The 21,387-nt window shown below is 38.6% G+C and overlaps 1 protein-coding gene across 1 annotated transcript in view; it reads right to left on the bottom strand.

The window, feature by feature from the left end:
* The window catches only part of CUL3 (cullin 3), a 49,211-nt gene that overhangs the window by 21,456 nt on the left and 6,368 nt on the right, over positions 1-21,387 (bottom strand). Inside the window, exons 2-3 of the mRNA XM_071751771.1 lie at positions 10,112-10,309; positions 4,544-4,657 (exon numbers count right to left, since the gene is read on the bottom strand). Coding sequence (XP_071607872.1) covers positions 4,544-4,657; positions 10,112-10,309 — 312 coding nt within the window. The remainder of the gene's footprint in view (positions 1-4,543; positions 4,658-10,111; positions 10,310-21,387) is intronic.

Genomic DNA, 21,387 nt, shown 5'->3' with positions numbered 1-21,387 from the left:
TTGGTAACAGGTCACTTTTACTGCCTACTGGGAGCTCTCCCAACCTTAAAAAGACAGAAAAAGAAAACAAAAAAACCCCACATAGACAAAAAGAACCCCACTTGGAAGCTGGTTTGACTGACAACCCTACAATGCTATTTAACAGCAACCATTTCCCACAGGGAGAAGCAGCAATGAGTGCCTAAAGGGGAGAGTAACTCTGAAGAGCCATGAGTGGAGTTTTAGGCAACAATTATTCATGAACTACAATCTGCTTACACTACAGAATAATTCTGTTACCTACTGGAATAGATCACCAGCCACATTTTGCCCATCTCTGCATACATGAACTACCTGGATGATGTTTTGCCTTCAGACACCTTTGTGTATAGACAGCAAGTGCCTCTGATCCAACCTCTAAACATAACACTCCTCTCCACTGCCTTGGTGCTTAAGCCCCAAGGTCAAAGCTCCCCTGACTGACCTGAGTCAGGCTTTGTGCAGCACCTGGTGAGAAGGGAATGCTCTGCCTCTGCCACAGTCACAGAGCTGCACTCACAAGAGGAACTGCTCTCTGCTGATGCTACCTGTGTGCCTGTAATGCAGCCAGGGCTTCAACTCCTGCACTTGCGTGGCTAAAACTGCTTCATTTTTAGCAAGTACAAATAGTGAAAAAGGGACATCACAGAATCCAATTCAGGCAAAGTGTTCCAAGAATACTCACACTCGTGGCTTGAGGAAAAGACTGAACAAGTGCACCTCCACTGCCACTGTTGCTTTCAAGTAGCTAAATCAAGAGTTTTGTTGGTAGGCTGCTTATGCTGCAGCCATGAGCCCAAATTTCAGATATGCCCAGATGCAGCACATGGCTTCCCTACTTCAGCATGTTTTAGCACATGACTTGACACAGTGAAGACACTACTTAGGATATGACTTCACTGCTTCGGTACCTCTGCTGGCTGCAGGCAGTGCCAGGAATTTGCAGAGTACTCATTACATCCCTTCTGGCACTGATGGCTGCAGCCTGAACAGGAGATAGTGCACACATACTGCAAAATAAGAGTGGAATTATGTAAACCAGAAACTCGACTGCAGGAACTGGAATATCTCAGAAAGTCAAGATTTGTCTTTGTTGTGCAATTACAGGTTGCAAAACTTTATACTAGAGCTACAATGTACAACAGACCTGAAACCAAGCAGGCTTTTCCCAGAGAGCATCCAGAATGCAGGAGACAAGGTGACAAACACACTGTTTAAAATGCAACTGCAGGGGTTACCATAAACCTCATGCACTGAGAATACTAATAATGAGGTATTATAAAAATGACAAAACACTGTGTGCCTTGAAGAAGAGGTTCTGCACACAACAATGAAATACTGCCATAAACCTTATGCACTGAGAATACTAATAATGAAGTATTGTAAAAATGCACAAATCCTATCAAACGGAACTTTTTTTAAAAAGAAACTTAGCTATTAATTTTTATTTTAGAAGTGTCAAAACTAAACAGAGGAAAGGGGCTTAAGAGGATTGGAGAGGTGTTTACTTTGACTTAGATCATATGGGAGCTAGTGGGTAAAAATAAGCTGGAAAACAAACATGACACTAAAGGTGACAGTTTAAGATGTACAATCACTAGGCTGAAGCAAGAATTTATGAGATTAAGCTCAGAATTCAATAGGATGTTCAATGGCTTATGTTCACTGATGCCACACTGTGGCTTGTTGGGTACTGATAGGTACATTTCCTGAAACTGATGGGTAAATCATTGGGATGGCCTAGGTAATAAGAGGAGAAGGATGGGTTTATCTTTCATTTAAAAACATGCTATCATCACATATACTTCTGATGCAACACAAGCATATCAATCAACAATGCCTGGTGACCTAAGTTGCTACAGTGTTTGTTTTTAATATAAATATTTTAGTGTAAATTTTATTTGCCGTGCTTGAAAAAAGAAAAAAAAAGGTATAAACTTCTTACAAACATTAACTGTAAAACTGTTTCATTCAGACTCAATGTCACAAGAAAACAAAACATTCTTTTATGAATTACTTGATAATTGTTTCTCTGAAGTGCAGTCAGATCTCATTTTGACAGATGTTCCTCCACTTTATAACTGTCATACTAGAATATTTTTCAAGCTTTCTGAATTAACACATACTCAAGACTCAAGGACTCAGTCTCTTTCCAATGAACAGAATGATGATTGACTCATTCCAGTGACAAAAGTAAAACTGCAAATATTTTGAGACTATTCCCATTTTAAACAGCAGGTGACAAGTCTAATCAAAGCATGTATTGTCTAATGACAATTTGTATTATGCCTAAGAAGAAGGAGTCTGCCCATTCTATCAGCTTCCTGCATTATATAGGTCTATCTAATCAAGATTAAATTTAATCATCATAAAAAACACACAACAGATACTTAAGCAGGCATCAGTGCTCCTGAAGTTTGACAAGTTCATATAAACATTTAAAAAAAGAAATTATTATACCATAAATATGTTTTATGGTGGCTTTGCCTATTCTGTTTCTTTTAGGTGTTGTTTTGGTATAAGGAAGAAAGCCTACAGGAAGTCAACTGTCTGCCTCAACTGGACACCTCATTGTAATAATTAGGAAGTGTCAAACAGCACATGAAAGACTATACATTCCAGAGGTATTCAAGTTGATTAATTCTTCTGAATCTAAAATAACCCAATGAAGTCACATTTGCACTTGTAGGAATGCTGCAGGTCTCCATCTTCTGGAGTCTTGGTTGAAAAGAGCAGGCTGGCTATCTGACCTCACAGCACAGCTTCAGATAAGAGTCAAGGCTTTGCACTCCTGAGCACAAAAAATACTTCAGAAACAGCTCATCTCCCCCCAACAAGTGCTAACTGAAGCACTTAACCAGTCCTTGAAGAGGGCACTTCAGTGGTTAGGACACTGAACAGGAACAGGTGATAAGCCAGCTCTCTCTGACAGCATTTGGGGAATCCAAGATTTACTGGATTTTAAAAGCAGGAGGTAAGATCACGTTATCACCACCTATGTACCTTGGAGCATCCAGAACCTCCTGTACTGAATTAATACATAGTAACTGGATAAAGCAAAACAGCTACTCTCCTGGGAAGCTCTGGATTATACCTTCTAACAATTCTGAACATTTACTGCTAGGCTTTAGAAGTTTATTCTAATTGTTAACTATTGTTGAATTTGCCAAAATGCAGCTAGCAGCACTTGATTTGTATTTGGCACTCACAAACAGATGAAAATTTTCAGGATTTCTGATAGCAAAGATAACACATATTCAAAATAATGTCTCAGTCTTCCTTCTGGCAAAATTGAGATATAATGCATTTGAATGTCACTGAGGGAATTTAACCAACACTCTATTTTTAGATATGTGGCCTCATCCCAACACACCATAACAGAATGAAAAGACCCAACCACATAATACCCACAACATGAAAATTAGTAAATCTAGTTTAAAAAAATATTTAAAAATTAGGCTACATGGCTGCAGTAACTATTCCAAATGTTTTAACTTTTAGTTGCTTATTAACCAAATAGGATTTCTTCACAGCTAATACAAACATGTTCAGTTTCATACCATGAGATATTTAACAGCTACAAAAATAAGATCTGAACTCCAGTGGTTCATCAGATAAAGTACAACCTCACTTAACCATCTTTTTTGACCAAAAAGTGATGCCATTATCAGTCCCTTTGCTGCATACTATTGCCTGAAGTACTATCTCGAGGATGGTATTTTGGGAGGAAAAATAAAAGTTAAACATAAAAAACCCCAGTCTCAACACATTTCCTTCTCAAGTTAAATCCTTTCACTAGAAACTATGCAAAAATACACCCTAATGCATCCTCAGAGCATGCCCAACACTCTGAGAATTTGAACATATACCAACCAACTACATAAAGCATAACACAATCCAGAGAAGAGAAAGCTCTCCCTCTTCAAAAAAGGCTTTTCTGAAAGGTATCTGGTAAGCAATGCTTTTTTTTTTTTTTTTCCAAATTACAACCATGCAACCAAAGGTCACAATCTCATCTACATAGTCTTCTTGATCTTGTACCCAAGCTACACATTAACAACAAAGGTTTTAATTAGAATTTAACATTCAAGGACACAGACTGTACCTAAGCAAAGCTAACTTCAAAGAGCAACTACTGCATTGGAACTTTGAAGAGGCTTTACACCACCACTTTTTCCACAGTAAGAAACCACCATTACATTAACTAAAATATGCAAGTAACAGCTGTAACCTGACAGAATGGGTTTAAATAATTAATTTTTTAAGCATTGCAAAATTGTCATTTTTTCAGATGTGTTTTTCATGTGATGAGGTAACCTGAAAAAAGAATCCAGTTATAATTTCTCATAGTCCTGTGCTAAGTCTTTCATGTACACAGGGTATTCAAACCAAGGGACAATACATAGTCTTACAATGAACCCTAGTAAGCATGTCCTGCTTTTCAGCCCTCCAGCTAACTCATTTACATTTGTCAAATGACAATTTACTGCATCAAATTAAATATATGAAAAAGCAGAACACTCACCATATACATCAGAATGTCTCTAATCATCACCATTGCAGTTTGATGGTCATTCCATGCTTGGTTTAGTGTTTGTAGAAAGTTGTTATTCAAAGAGTTTAACACATCTTCTCGCACCTGAAATAAAGGAAAAAACCCCAAACCATTGTCATAAACCAAAGTCAGTTACTCCCCACATCATTTAAACCTTAACAGGCTTCACTTCAAAAAAACCTCCTTGCTCTTAAATGAACTTCAGTATTACAAATTCTTGTTTTTCCTGGGTGCTGATCATCAGTACCTTGTATCTCACTTCCATGGAAAAGTTAGTCTTCATACAAGAAAGAAAATCCAGGCTGAAAATTAGAGAAAAACCCAAAACCAAAAAAAGAAATACCCAAAAAAGAAAAAACACCTCAAAACAACCCCCCTAAAAAACAACAACAAAAAAAGAGAAACCCCAAACACCAAAACACCCAAAACAAAAATATACAAAAAACAAGAAACCCCACACAATCCAAAAACACCAAACCACAGATACTAAGTTTCAAAGGAATACCTGAAATTCTAAACAATACAACTGTTTTTTTCTAAAGTTCTCAAAGGTTTATTTTTCAAAGCTCCAGTGTTTCGACTGTTAACTTTACTATCACAAGTAATTTCTGAATATTAGGTAGTACCAGTAAAAATGTCAGAATCAGGAACAAGTACATAAATTTGCCTTAATGACATTTATAAAGACATAGACCAGCACAGAGTTGCAACAAACAACAGTTCTAAAAGGAAACAATGACTTGTAAAGACCTGACTCCACTAATGGTCCATTACTGCCAACCTAACTCTGGAGAACAAAAGAAAATCAGAAAAGAAACTTATTTTTATGAGGCTGTTAGCTGATTGATGTGTCAATTTTAGGCTTTATTTTGACACTACTATTCCCTCTAATAAAAATGCACATGTAGTTTCATATTTTGATTTACCTGCAGTAGGCACATGCTACAGGGCTGAAACTTTAAACTCATGCAAAAAGGAAACGAGAGGGAATGTAAAAAAAAAAACAAAACTGTTCTAGAGCTAACAAAACATGTGAATGGACTTTTAACATCACATGCTGATGACATTCTGCTCTGCTGTAACCAATCAGAATGCATTTTGACATTTACCAATTTGTACTTAGAGTTGCGTAAGAGTGGAAATCTCAGTACAGAGAATTCAAACAGAAAACCAAAACACATGACAAACAGCCACAAGCTCCACTTACATCAGATGCAACCACCTGACAGACTTCATTCTATCATTTCAGTTTTATCAAGTTATTAAGCAAAGTCAGCATAACAAAAAGTTCACTCTGCCACACCAGTATATATACCCATTAAACTTGGATGAGCATGGCACACTCTATGAACATGATGGGCTCTTCTTGAGAAGCTGTGGAAATTTATGCCTGTAACACTTAAATTGTTGCTGAATTTAGGTAATATAGGTATATTTAGGTAATATAGGTATATTTAGGTAATATAGGTACGCTTCTAGGTTTTTCTAACTTTTTAAAAAGATCTTCAAGCACCTACTCCCCACCAGAGCAAGGCCTCCCCCTCCTTGCTTTTGGAAAACACAATATGCACCTTGTAGTCCCACCCAACACAGTTGAGCTGCCTCATTCTTTATGTTATATAGAAATCACTGTTCATGCTTTGGTCTCCCAAATGTGTGCCCTGCAGTCAGCCAGTCTATGTAGACTTTAGCTGAAGCATAAATGTGCATTAAAAACTTCACCAGCTGTACTTGTAAGGAGTATAAAGAATCTCTCAGAACAAGAGAAACAAACACTGCACGATTGCTTTCACTTCTTTAGTCCATATGGAAAAGGATTGGCAATACTCCTTGGCAGGTCACTCACACTGAAGGAATTTACCAAAGCAAACCAAAAAGCATGGTTAATTTACAAACACAGGTAACCAGGGCAAGGATTGACCAATTTTTACTCAAGTGTAGAAGGCCATCATAGAACTCTTCAGGGATCAAAGGAGGGGTTTGTGGGGTCTCTTTGTGTTATTTCAAATCATCCTACTAACCAGCCAGGTCCAAATAACACACCAACTGGCAGCAAAAGAGGGTGCCTGCCACCAGGTAGCAAGGAGGACTTCCAAAGCAGACACAAGAACCTTTGGCTCAGATCTGTGCAACATCCTCCATGCAAGATGACATGTGGCTTTCTGGAAATACGTTTTAAATCCAGGAATGGGTGCCATACAACATAACTACTCAAAGAATAGCCCTGCAAAGCTTCTCCATGACATTCTCCTAGGTTTATTTTAAGCTGCAGACAGGTTTGGGAAGCTGTTTTTTTAGTTGCTACAAAAGCCAACAAAATTATTGCTTACCAGAGCTGTCTAGTCAATTAGCATTGAACACATCCCTAGTAGAGGCCATGAAAACAAGAATACTACAGAAAAGATGCTTACAATGCACAAAGCATTTTAGCCATGAAAAGGCACAGTCAAATAACCTTGGTGGAAGAAGTGACTTGCAGTAAAAAAGCCCTAGATATCCACACTCTCTTCTGTTAAGAAGCCCTTCAGAGACAGCTGCTGCTCTTCCAAAGCCTTTAGAGTATGTCAGTCTCAAAGATTTTATCAGCAGAATGTTACTTCCAATTAGCTGAGCTTGTAATTTCTAGTAATTGTAGTAATTTCTATTACAATCTTTGCAGTTACACAGAAAATTAGCTGGTATATCCATCTTAAATAGGACTACCATATACAGGCTCAAAAATAAATTGGCAGGATCATCATCCATGTAAGGTCTTCTTTTATTTGCAAGGCTGAAATCTTGTATATAACTTCAGGTGCAACTGTGGATATAGCTCTTAAGGAAATATAGCACCCTCCCCCACCAGTCTCTTAAGAATAGTTGGTTGGCTTTCAACAGCTTTAAATAACCCTCTGTTAAGTGCACACAAAGCAGACTTAGGGCCCAGTATTTTCTCTCTTGCCATGCCCAGCCTGACACAGCCACACCAATAGCTCCATTATGTCATTTCCACGACTGCAAGGACAGCCAGAGCCTTCTGTGTGGAGCAGCACTATAGAACAGCACTTTCTGAACTAGGGCCTCAAGGCCCTGAAAACTTTTACTACATGTTCTTCTTCTACAAATTTCCAGGTGGCCCAAAAATAGTATTTTTAAATCTTAGCATACTAACTAACTTAACAGATTAACTATGACTTGACCAGAAAGGTCAGTTCACCCCTGCAGCTCCTATCCTTTTGCTGAAAGAAGAAAACATGGAAGAACAGTGATGATTCTGAACTGCATCTACTTTCTGGCAACTCCCTCACCTCCTTTCGCCTTCCATATAACTGCAGACTTACACAAGATCATCTTAAAACCTTACTAGGAAAAGTTAAAGGCAGCTAACACTTCATATTTTGTCTGTCAGCCTTACAGGATTTCTTAATGCTCACTAATTCATCTCCTGCACAACTCCTCATGTCATTCCTCTCCATGTCATTCCTCCCCATTTCACAGATACTATGGAAATATTTACAAACTCTCTTATTTTGTAAGAGACTCCTATCTTCCTTCTCCCCTTTCATCTGGCACCACAATAGCAAATTTTAATGCATCCCAGGGACCTCAGACATACTTTTGTAAGCCCCAGAGTAAACATGCTTCCTTCAGCCCCTATCTTCTGCACCAGCACCCCATAAAATTCCTACTGCACTGAACAATACTGCCACAGCTGGTTCTGTGCCCCCCTTACCAAAGGTTTTCTTGCATGCCTACCTTTATTATAACTCTGAAATAGCATGTACTGTCACTACAAACCTCCACCAGTTCTATCAGCAAAGACCCCCACATCGTAAGGCATTATAGAATGCCAGTAACAAACATTTCATAAGATCAAAAAATCTTACAGGAAATGAGAACATCCCAAGCATCTCCTCCTCTCCCCTTTGTCAACACACAGGCAAAGACAAGCTTTACCATGCCTTCACCATGTAGTAAAAAGAGGGTAGTTTAAGGTAGCTGACTCATGTCACTGATGGAGTGTATTTAAAAGACTTCTGGTCATCTATTTTTATGTTACCCATGAACACAAAATCTGATTGATCACATTAAAGATCAGAATCTTTAATCACGGGAGATTATTTTTGGTTTTTAAAAGCATCAGATATAATAGCACGAAGTATCAGAAAGGCATTTCTCTACACTGGTAATTGTGAAATCCTCTTGGCCAGTGAAGTGACAGTACAAGCTCACAGCTCTTTTTTGTCAGTTTGCCACAATCAGCACTTCAGGGTAATTCATCTTTCATACGGATATTTTTAATATGCAAAATAGCTAGGAACAAAGATAAGAAGCTTTCCTCAAATTAAACCAAGATAAACTAAAGCCCAGGAAGAAGTTCAGTGTCATGATTTAGGTATAGACTGTAAATAGAGGCACACACAGGAACAAAGAACAGAAAGCCTCAACCATTTGCTGCATTTTATATAAACAGCACAGATTATGACTGCACAAATTAGGAGACTGAAGTGTTTGAGAGTCACAGATGTGCTACTATTATAGAAATGGAGCCATAAATTATTTAGTGAATTCATACAGGGTGCTTCCTCTCATGCAAACAGTAAAAAAGGCCCATATTTAAAGCAGTTTTAGATTACACTTGTCCAGACCACAACTTTGAAAACTAGGATTTTTAAAAGCTGCTCATGCTTCTCTGTCCCAGCAGTAACACAGTGAAAAAACCTCCCCAAGCATTGTGTTATTTAGACAAAGACCTCTCACTCTCTAATTCAGCCAGAAGTAACCATGCAACCACACATGATGGCACATGATGTCTCAAATGGTGTAGCAGAAAGGCCAAAATCTGATACTCCACCTGGACTCACAGACAGTAATGGGGGATCAAACTGGACATGTGTCTCTTTGCAAAGACAGCTGGATGTTACCTCATCCAGGGGTGGATCTTCCCTATATTTAGGATCCTATTACCACTAAATATTATCTGGACTCATTAAAAGCAAGTTTTAACTTTTTTCCTGTGACATATTAATCAACCCTAGACTTTCCTCACAAAGACTGAAGAGATGGTTTCATGGCTTAATGTGAGATGAAGGGTTTTCTCAGATTATACATCTTCAGAAACAAGAAGTTTCTGCATGACATTTTGACTGAATTATGGTTTTGAAAAGACTGAGATCACAGAAGCAGACTACTCAGGACTTTTGTTGTTGCTGAGCTAATGTTTTTGTATGTTGCCTACTGCCTCTTTAGACAGTGTAATCCTAGCACAACTCTCTCATTAACTTGTGAATTAGTTCATTAGCCCATAACAAACAGGTTCGTACATTGGCATTTATTTTGCTCCACAGATGAAAAAGCAAAAAGACTGGAAAACAAACAAAAATTTGTTCTGAGACATTCACAAAATGCCACCAAAAGGCCACACACCTTTTTTAAAAAATTCCCAGCTCCCAACAGTTGTGCCTCAGCTGCAGTTGGTTTTGGTTATGCACTTCCAAATGCTTTGCCCTCATCAATAACTTAAAAGACACTTGAATTTTAATGCATAAAATGTCATACCTTGTTTATTAGATGCTCTGTGACCACTTCTCTTAGTCCAGTGTAGAGTTTTTCACCATGTTTGTGCAACACCATTGTATATGCATTCCTATACAGCTCCTCAAAACTAAGACCACTATTGTTTTTACGCTGGATTTCCTGGATTGCATTTTTAAGAAGGTCCCAAATGCTGTTCACATATTTCTCATCCATAGTCATCTGTAAAAAGAAAAGACATATTGATAAGAATCAAGCTGCAACTCCAGGAGCAGTAATTGCTTCTGACACATTTTTGTTGATTCCATTATCACAAGGTTTCTCAGACTTTATCAAAAGATATTTTAACTTTATTTATTTAATTTTATTTATTAAGCTAGTCAGATTTCAAGAAATAGCTATGAAAACTGTAATTTTTAAAAGCTTTTCTCCTTCAGTGCTACAAACCCACACAACTTGACCCCAAAGCCTGAATAGGTGGGAAGGCAGATAATCATGGACCTAGAATTTTTCTCCACAGTGCTAACCATGAGGGGCACTTAAACTTTCCTCCCATACTAACATGCTACTTGGCACCTTATAAATCACACTGCAGTAGCTGATCTGCTTAACCAGGCCCCAAATCAACTTGTACAATGAAAGATAATGTCTGAGACACAGCTGGGAAACTTACCTGTCTGCTTGAGCTAACTAGCTCTATTTACAGCAATGAAAGGCCAAAGAATTGGCTACAATTTAAATACTTACAGCTGTTGCTGAAAAGCCCTCAAATGCCCCGAACTAACACCTGCACTGAATAGATTTCCATTGCACAAATATGGTTAAATAATTTGCTACGTATGTATCAAGTACTAAGCAGAACACAGATCTGCTTTAGCTACAACTTGAGATACTTCATTGTGTACCTAAACCAACCAACCAAAAAAAATATATTAAAAAAACCCAAAACACACAAACGCATTCAAAAATTCTTACCTCCCTATCTCCTAAAACCAAAACCTCAGTGTCACAGAAATGATGGAATGTCATTCTGCTCTGCCTTTTGCATATTTTGCTATGTATACTATTGAAGGGTCAGTTATTTTCTCTTTCATTTGCATTTCCTACATTCCTGCCTCTTCAGGGAAATTATTTTCTGAAGTCTTCCTGAACAAGCGATTTTACAAGTACTGATAATGAAGGCAACCATTTAGAATTGCAGACAACAATCCAAGTAAAAGCTTTTCAGCTTTCCTTTCCAAAACCATGAGGTTTTGTTTTCAAACAAAGCACAGACTCAAACCAACATTTCCAAAGCCAGTTTCTGCCCTTGCTAATCAAAAATCTCCCAGCCATGACAATCTCCTTATCTCTACTGCAATTTACTTGCTGTATTTTAACAAAGTCTGATCTGTACAAAACATACAGATCACCAGCCAGTAGTGTCAAGAGGCACAACAGCACTGCTGTTTCTGAGCAAACTGATAACTATTTCTGTATGTTACAGATAAACAGCACACCTAATAATTTGGATATATCCAAGAAAATGCTGAAAGTTAACTGCTTAATTCTGTTCCTTTCATTCCCAATGCCCTGGCTATAAAGCACAGACCTTGGCACTGAGTTTTAGTGACACCGGGGGCAGTACCAGTTCCCAGCTGACATCCTCAGCCTGTAAGTAAGATCCCGGCTCAATCTGGCTGTTCTACTGTCTTCCTAACACCATTTAACTGATTTTTTATATATGTATTTCGTCAATTTTACACTTCCATGACACCCCCTTCCTTAAATCAGGCTTATATGCAGACTTAAAAAGAAAAAAGTAAGCAATAACCAAGTTTGTGATGCCACTAGAACATTTTGGCACCTCTCAGGATTCCGTACAAGATCGTCCCTAAAACAGGCAAGAGAACTGTGACCTCATGGCCCACTCTGACCCAACAGTGACAATTTGTGTAACCCCCTAGATACCTGTCAACAGCAAAGCCTGTAAGAAATACACTTCCACAGTTATAAAGACAGAATTGGAGCCCAAATGTTTTTTCAAACTCATTCCCACATTTCTTCTAACATTTATTTTTAAGTGAACTCCACAGTTGCAATGCAGTTGCCTTGCTTGTACCTTCTATATTCTATCCTTGCAGGTTGAAGCAGAAGCTGTATCACTGCTTCTGATGGTGCTTTCAATGAAAACAAAACAAAAACACAACACCAGGGTTCAGACAAGGTTTCAGGAGCAAAATCCCACTAATTTCCATAGTGCTTACACCCAGATTCAGCAAGATAGTAGGAAGCCAGTGTCCAAGGAGAGGAAATATGTTAATGTACTTGAGTTTATCTGAACATTGCCCTTCTTGTGGAATGGAAGAGAGATCAAGCCTGTTCCAGTCAGCAGAGATAGCTGTTTATAAGGAGCTGCTGGCTGGAAAGCTTCCCCAAACCACTGCCCAAATGCTAATGATTCAAAGATGCAACTTGAACACAAACATCTGAACTCAAAGCATAGCAGAAGTACATTTTGAGGAAATCAAACTAAGATGTCTGTGTACATGAAAGTGCAATTGTTTCACAAAAGAAGTCCCAAAAGGTCCTTTATTCCACAGCATTGCCATAGTGCACATCAGATACATGAAACCCTTTTTAAGCAGAAATCCTATTAAACCCTCCAAAACTGACTAAACAATCACTGTCAGCAATCTATTTGCTGTTATCACCTGAAGAGCACAACACCAGCATGGTAAAGTCCTGAATATAACTCAGCACCTCCCTCCCTAGGGATACCACCTCTTCCAAATAACTTCACAAGCATTCCTAAAAAAGGGCTTAATATCAAAACTATAGAAGTTTCACTGTTAAGAAATGACTTCATACAAAGCATTAGCATCTCCCTTCTAGTCATACAGTTCAAAGGGAAGTGCAAACCCTGTCTGTGGGGAGGAACAACCCCACACATCAATATGCACTGGGGGCAAGTGGCTGGAAAACAGCTTGGCAGAAAAGAACCGAGGGCTTTGGATGGACAGCAAGTTGATAATAACCAATGGGCCATGGAAGCAGAGAAGGTTCATGGGCTGCATCTGAAGGAGTGTTGACAGAGCAATAGGCACAAACTGAAACACAGGAGATTCCCTCTGAACACCAGGAAAACTTTTACTGTGAGAGTGACCAAGCAACTGGCACAGGTTGCCCAGCAAGGTTGCAGAGTCTTCCCCCCGAATGTATCCAAAACCCATGTGGATAAGGTCCTGATAAATCACCTTTGGGTGACCCTGCTTAAGCACACAGTTGGGACAAGATGACCTCCAGAGTGCCTTCTAACCTCCAACACTCTGATTTGGTGATATACATTCCAGCTGTACAATGAGGAAGCCAGAAAATAACATGACCTATTAGAACTGCCAGTACCAAGCTTCCAGCTGAAAGGTATTGCAGGATAACAAGGTGGACAAGAAAATGCTTTTGGTCACCAGTGGAACCAGGCACTTGTTGCCTGATTATACCAACTACGGTCAAAGAAAAGCACTAAAACTCCCAGATTCACACAGAACAACAAACAGATCTACTGCAGAGAAATAAATGCTTTGAGATGCAACTTCCATTCTAGAAAATTTAGCTTTTACAACACTCTTTCCATCAATGCAACTTCATTTCATATTATTGTCAGTTGATCATTTTGCCTTTAACACCACAGAACTTGCTCCACTTGCAGAACTGACATCCCTGAAGTGCTATGAATTGTTAAAAAAGGCAGTTACAGCAGTAAACTGTTAAGAACCTGCTGAATTCTTGTTGGTTTACACCAAGTTACTTTTATTGCAAGGAGCTACTTAGCCTTCCTAAACAAGATATGGTCATGAGAGAAGCAATGAAAAGGTAATAGATGCCCACTGACATCTTGGCAGGAGGATTCAGAGTTTTACCAACCCTCAGCAACAGGAGGCACATGAGTAGTACTCACAAGACTAGCAACTAGAGACAGCTGTTCATCTTTGAAGAAGAAACAGGCTATTGTTAATTCTCACAGACCATAAACAAATTTGCAGGACATTTTTACTTTAAAAAAGTCACAAGCATTACTACTCAACTTTTCTACAGACTGGCTACAGAGTGTTTATCATGATCCTACATAATACCAGGTGACACAGATAAATTTGGAAATTATGACTGCGGAGCAATGTTTCTCAAAATGTTAAAAAACACAACTGTCACATGTCTCATTCCTTTCCATTAGGTCTGATACTCCAGAGCACTGGAGTGAGAACCCACTGAAATTACAGAATGCAAGTGTTCGTGCTCTCTGCCCTGAAGGAAGTGAGTGGGTACTGACAATTAAAGTTCGTTAGCAGCTCTGGGAGTGAACATTTGCACCTGATAATTCCACCCTGTTCTTATCTCCCCATTTTCTATCCATCAGCAGACAAACTGAGCAGGGCTGACTCTCTAAAATGGCCACCACAGAAGTCCAAGAGGCTAGGGAGGTTCTTGAAACTAAGTCTTCACTTCCATGGCAAGACAGGGAATTCATCAAGATTGTATTAAATAGTCTGTTACACAATAGCTCAGTATCCTTGACTGGATTCTTCCTTCTGGATGAAACTTGGCAGAGGTTATCCAGAAGAGGCAAAGAGCAGCACATTTCCTGCCTCAGAACTTAATCACTACTTGAATTTTTATAAACTCTTCCAATATTTTTAATTTAAACTTACAATGACAGAGATACATTGCCTAGCATTTGCTCCAAGAATATCTCAGAAAAATGGCATATTAAGATACAGAACTACATATTCTCTAACTATAGAGCAGATAAAAAGCACTCCTATGAATGACAAATGGTGAGCTCAATATTCAAGGTCCTCTGAATTTTCAAGCTTTCATCACTCTGTAGCAATGAGTGTATCTGGAAGAGAATACACTGGCTACATCTCATTGCCTAAGAAACATAAGTATGTCAAGAAACAAATGACCTGGCAACATCTACTTGCAATGAAAATGTGAAATCTCTGAACAACTGAGAACACCTGACACAAAATACAGTGTTATCTGAATAGGTTGACTTTGACACAACAAAAAACATGTCTGCAAGCTAAGAGAAGGAGCATGAAGAAAACAAGGGGCATCCTGACACCTCCTTCTGTTCTCCTGCATCTGGACTACTGCTCTACTTTGGCCATCTGCTCAAGGAGTCACAGGGAAGTCAGCAATGTGCTTCCCAACCCGACCCTAATGTCCAGGCTTTTGCTCCTAGGTGATGTACAACAAGGGGATGATCCAAGAGTATCCACATCTCCCAGTAGTATCAGGAAATGCCTATTACACTATTATACTCCCCCTCAGAGGGTGTGTGTGGTAGTGTGGAATCTATACCTATAGTTTGCTTAGGGCATCTGTCAGTTACCATTCACAACATTAAATATTGACTATTTTTAATATCTGTCTTTTCTTCTTCACTTATCCCTTAACATCCAAGCCTTAACCCTTGTTCGGGTGGACAACCTCTACACTAAATTCCTCCAGATTCCTCCTATAAGGAATATTTATGGCCTGCACCATGCTCCACTCCAGGCTCAGAAGATGAGCTGAGCTTCCAAGGACCAAGAGCAATCCCATAAAGGCCAAGGGAAAAATCATCTCTAGTCTGAGCCTAAAAAAAGGTCAAGCCTCTGTAGCATAAGCAGGGCTCCAGGCCAATACTCAGTCAGAAGCAGAGATGCAGGAATCACAATATCCACCTCTCCTTCCCAGCTGTCAAGCTTTACTCAGCAGCAGCAAGCAGAACACACGAGTCAAAAAAGGGAATCCTCTTTGTCTACTGAAGCATCCAAGAGCTGCAGGATTTCAGGCAAAACTCTGCCCTTCTCTACATAAAGGAGCTCTGCAGCAGTGAAAAGCTATCCTGCCAGCATGGAGCGGAAGAGGTAAGGAGATTAAACAGTGATTGTCACTTAAAAGATGGAGTTGTACCTCCTGTGTGGTGACTGACAGATTTGGTGTACCTCCAAGGCATTGTCTCACAGCACTGCTGGCCTCATCACAAAGTGCTGCTTTGGGGTGGGGGCTTGAAGAGGAAGGGGTTTGGTTGGTTGGTTTTGATAAGCTTTATAGCAAACCGTAACATCCTCCTGGAACTTCCTTTTCTAGTAAACCTAAAGCTTAGGAAAAAACATTTGCTCCTTGTCTCAAAAGGTAATGTTTCTCTGCATTACAGGTAGACCTGACAGGAGCTTCACCACACAATAGCAATTTAACAAGAAGTCTGAAACAAGCCTGTAATAAAAAATGTCATACTGCAGCAACAGTTTTGACATGTTTAGGAGACTCATTTCACTTTCATATTTTAGGAACCAATTCAGAAGAAAGAGACTAAACCTGAACTGCCATCATACCCGAGTTATTCTAGATTTCAACATTTAATACAATTTCTTCTTTTTTCCCAAATGCCAATCTTGCAAATCTCTCAAGCATAATATCCTGGGGGGAAGGGGCAAAAAAATGAAAAAAACAACTCCTCCCAAACACCTGTTTCATCTGAACTGTGACTCTGAACTATGTAAATCTGAGCAATCACCAGTCACTAAATACATCTAAAATTTTGTTTCATTTCTTAAAAAAAAATAATGGAAAAACAATGGAGATAATCTGGAGAGGCAGACAACTAACTATAAACTGAAACACAAAATTACACAGTGCTGAGTATGTGAACAGAGGCATCCTTCCATTTACAGACCCTCACACACACTTTCCCAATGCAAACCCATCCAAGTGCTTGTAACTACTAAGGAGCAACTCTAAGAATTCATCACAAACACAAAGACTAAGGTCAAGAGTCTTTAATAAAAGCATATCCCTACTGTAAAAGACAGAGCCAGAAGAAAACATCAGAAGCATTGCATGTAACAGCACCTGGTTCATTCAAAACAAGGTCCATGTGTATTCACTGCCCTCCAACACTGGATTTGCCAAGACTGATTTGCCAATTCTTTCAGTTTTTCTATTACAGATGCAGACTCTTGCAGAACACACTTCAATCTGTGGACAAGAATTACCAAGCTTTCTGCCCTCCTACAGATCTGATAAGCGTAGTCTGCTACGTTCCTGTCCAAAAATCAATTTCCAATTTATAATGCTCAACTTACAAAATGCACCTTCAAATAGTCACTCTCATTTTAAAAAAAAAGCAGAATATTACTTGTCTGAGTGGGGCAATGAAAAATGAGTCATAGCTCACCAGCTTCATTTTTCATTCACTTATTGGTATATGTGAATTCACACAGACCAGTCTTTAAGGTTCTGTATAAAAACTGTGTCAGTAAGCTAAGTAGCAATATAGGATAATCAAAGTCAGTAAATACTGAATCTAAAATCAGTGATACAAAGCTTAACTATGCCTCTTATACAGTCTTACTATATTTTCCACCAAGACTCAAACTCCTTGACATATCTGTGTGCTTCACTCAGCAAGGACTGAGCTATACCAACCTTCATCAAGGTTGAATACTGGGGAAAAACAAAGTAAACAGACCAAAATTAGTTCTTTTTTTAAACATAAACATTCAAAGATTATACGAATTACACTAGGGACTTTATACTAGAATTACATCCTTTCCCCAAAAGAGGACAGCAGAATAGTATTTAATTACAACTACAAAAATCCAGGCTTTTATCTTTTTCCCTCCCAGCACCTGCAGACAAACATAAATGCCTTTTCAAACACCAGAAGGCACTACCTGTAAATAAGTAAATGACCCCCTGTCACGGTGCAAGCTTCTGCCCACTTGCCATCAGATTATGAAGCTTGTTTTTAAAAAAAATTGTATTGAAAACAGTTAACTGGTTTTGTCCAAGCTACTAGAAAAACTAAGTTGGTAAGAGGCTAAATATAGGAAGTTCTAGTTCAAAAGATAGCTGTCACTGCTACAGAATGGAAGTGCTTGTACAGCTAAATTAGCAACACTGCCTCCATTATTCATCAAGGTTCTTTTAAAAACATTCAATGACATTTCTCCAGGGTTCATTACTATAGTGCTGAAAATGTGCCTGTATAGTGCCTGAAAATGGAGGAGGATTAGAAAACACCTATAATGAAACTACGTATTTCCTAAGAATGCTTCAACCTAACAATAGTAAGGACAAACTGTCTGTATTCTGAAACTTTTCTTACTAATTTGGAAATTGGTGGAGTTCAAGTCTAGATCTACACGGCCTTTTTAAAATGTCTGAACTTCAACATTTTACTTTGCAAGGTAACAGACGCATTTTGAGATATGAACTTAATTTTTGGTTTATATCAGTACTTGTATTGAGTAGTTAAGGTGCAAATAGCACCAGTAAGTAAAAGGCAGTAGATCAGGTCAACACAGCTTAACTGAAGGAAGAAAAACAACCTCAATACTGAATGAAACAGAGGAATGAATACAAAGCTCTGACACCAAAAAATAAACCTACTTGCTCTCTTCTGCCCAAAAGAATAAAAATTAGGATCAATATCTTGAAGACTAATGACAAGTTTGGAGTCCTTGAGTCCCTTCAGAAGCAACAATCCTAAAACATGTTTCCTCAAACTAAAGCCACAGAGAAAAATTCTGAAAGGCTTATGTAACAGCAGGAAATATGTCCCTGAAAGAGATACAATAGCTTTTAAGTTTCTGTCCTAAACAAAGTCAGTGTTAAAAGAAAATATTTGACCCCAGTTAGAACAGCAGAAATGCAATGAAGAAGAGCTGAAGTTGTGTGAGTGAATCATCCCTCCCATCTGCCAGCAGGATCCTGGAGCTGTAGAAGGCGTGGGCAGAGACAGGTAGTTCTGCACTTCAAGAGCTCAGCTGGGTGTCTGCAGCTGTCAAACAGGCTCCTGTCAAAGGTGAAATGACAGACAGCACAAACAGTGGCACAAAATTTTATAAACTACTGGGTATGCCTTTCCCCGTTTAGAACTAAGCGTCAGATCCTAAAAATATCACTCATTTAGCATTTTATTGCAATAAAATCTCAGCCAGGGATGTGCTTTTCAGAATCTGAGGGCTACGTTACTATTAACAAGCTACCACAAAATAAGTTTGACAGCAGATTTCCTCAAAAAAGCTTATTTGGGACAGCTGACCATGTGCAGGCTCTGACACTGCAGCAGAAGTGGCTCATTCCTCTGCCACTGGAATTACTTCCAGTTCACTGAACATGTAAGAGCAGAAAGGGAAGTAAGACTGTTTACCTAAAACTAGAATTTCTAACAAAGATAAAAAACTGCTGGAATGCTGAAATTTCAGTGGATTTAGGTCCCTAACTCTCTTTTGAAACCCAGGTGTGGGACTGCAACGTTTCAGGTCATGTGAAGTACATTGTCTTGAAAATGTAATCATGGGCCACAAGGTCACTGTCCACACCTCAGCCTGCTATTCATATCACTCCTAAAACAAAAGTAAAAATTAATAGTTCTTATGGTTATTTTTACTTTAAGTCAAAACAGTTTAAAACTTTCATTCAGATTGTGATTGTACTTTCTGGTAGTTTTAAGACTATCATTCATAGGGATGTTTTTTTTGGTAAATCTTTCATATCAATGACTTGTACAACATTAACACTGTAATGACTTTAAAGCATGATGGAGATAAGAATCACCAGGAGAAAGCACCTCCTTTTTTTTCTGTGGAAGGCACTGAGTCTCCTCAGGTGTATCATTGCTTTAAGTGAAAAAAAAAAATAAAAAAATCTGTTAGTTCATTAACTTCTCAGCCTTGACCACCTGGATTCAGCAAAGCTTCCCTGAACCACAAATGGCCCATTCCTTTCCCATTCAATGCAAATCCTGCAAGAATTAGTTCTGTTTGGTTGTTGTTTATTTCCAATTAACCTACAAGATCTTTGGTATTCTACAATTGTTCAAAAATCAACACTAAGTGAAGAGGAAATCTGCGTGGTTTATTTCCACCAATTTTACAAACCATAGATGCATTTCCCAAAGCCATTTCAAAACAGGGAACACAATGAAAAATTTCAGGGGGATGAAGGAAGGAGCTGAAGGGGCTTTACAGTCTTTGGGCGCCTGATGCCAACTCCTTCATAATGCTAAAAACGTAACAACTTTAGAACTTTGACAGTAAATATTACATTAGACAGAGGCACCAGAGGATAATTTTTTTTCTCAGCTTACTTGAGGAAGGAAGATACACTTAATCAATTGCTTACACATTTACAGATAATCCATACTGCTTGTGTGCTGACAACTGCCTTTCTCTGGGGGATTTCTGCATCATCCAGTACATGCATCGTGAGGGGATGCACAAATAGGCAGTGGTTGGAAGCAAGACTGATGCTGAAACAAGTACAACAGAAAAACAAGTCCAGAGCTACCCATGGAAATATATATATATATATATATAGAGAGAGAGAGATATCAAAGCACAGGGCTACTCAGATGCTGCCAATACTTAAAAAGAAAAAAAAAAAAGGGAAAGTAAAGAGATAGTATTTATTTCAATAAAGAATCTAGACATACAAAATGTGAGAAAGACATGAATAGCTTGTACTCAAACTACATGTAAGAAATTATTATATAAGCTACTCCAATTTTAGATCATTCACGTGTATGATTTAAATTACCTTCATTTATGTTGATTCTCAGTACACAACCAAGAACTGTCATTTCTGCAAATGCACCTCTCATCCATAAGCATGAACAAATAAAGTGAGTTATCAGCACACACTTTGAATGATATTATATTTCATTTAAACCACAAGCAACACCATTTCAGCACTCAAACACTACTTTTAATCACAACTAATAGAATCTAGGCAACTCCACAGCAAGCACCATCCAAATGTAAAGGTTTATTACAGTTTTGTCCTCCTTGCTCTACTTGGGTATCAAATATACTTTCTTCCTCTCCTAAAACACTGTGTTAAAATGTCAATATGGACATTCTTTCATGAAGTCACTTAACAGCATTTACTTACTCTGATATGCCAGTACTTGCACCCTCACAGAAGAGCCATTAGTGATTTTTAAAAATCTCCTGGCTTTAACTTCAGAAAAATAAAATAATCAGATGATAAAAACCATGGTTGGCCACGCTAAGTTTTCTACTCTGGTACTTCCCTGCTCCTTGTTTCCACAAGACTGACTCAGAATGAGAAATATGAGCTCACTTTTCAAGAGCTGGTTTTCCACTCATAGAGCTCCTAGAAACCAAAGAAAGCATCCAGTGATCTTCTACACAACGTCAAGAACCTATTTTGGAGTGCAACAGAATCACTGTGAATTTTTATGAATGGACTCAATCAAACCAACCCAAGAAAATCTGCCTCAGTCTACCACAAAATGTTTTTAC

Source organism: Heliangelus exortis, chromosome 9, assembly GCF_036169615.1.
Source record: "Heliangelus exortis chromosome 9, bHelExo1.hap1, whole genome shotgun sequence".
Lineage (NCBI taxonomy): Eukaryota > Metazoa > Chordata > Aves > Apodiformes > Trochilidae > Heliangelus > Heliangelus exortis.
This window is presented reverse-complemented; position numbering and strand designations above follow the sequence as displayed.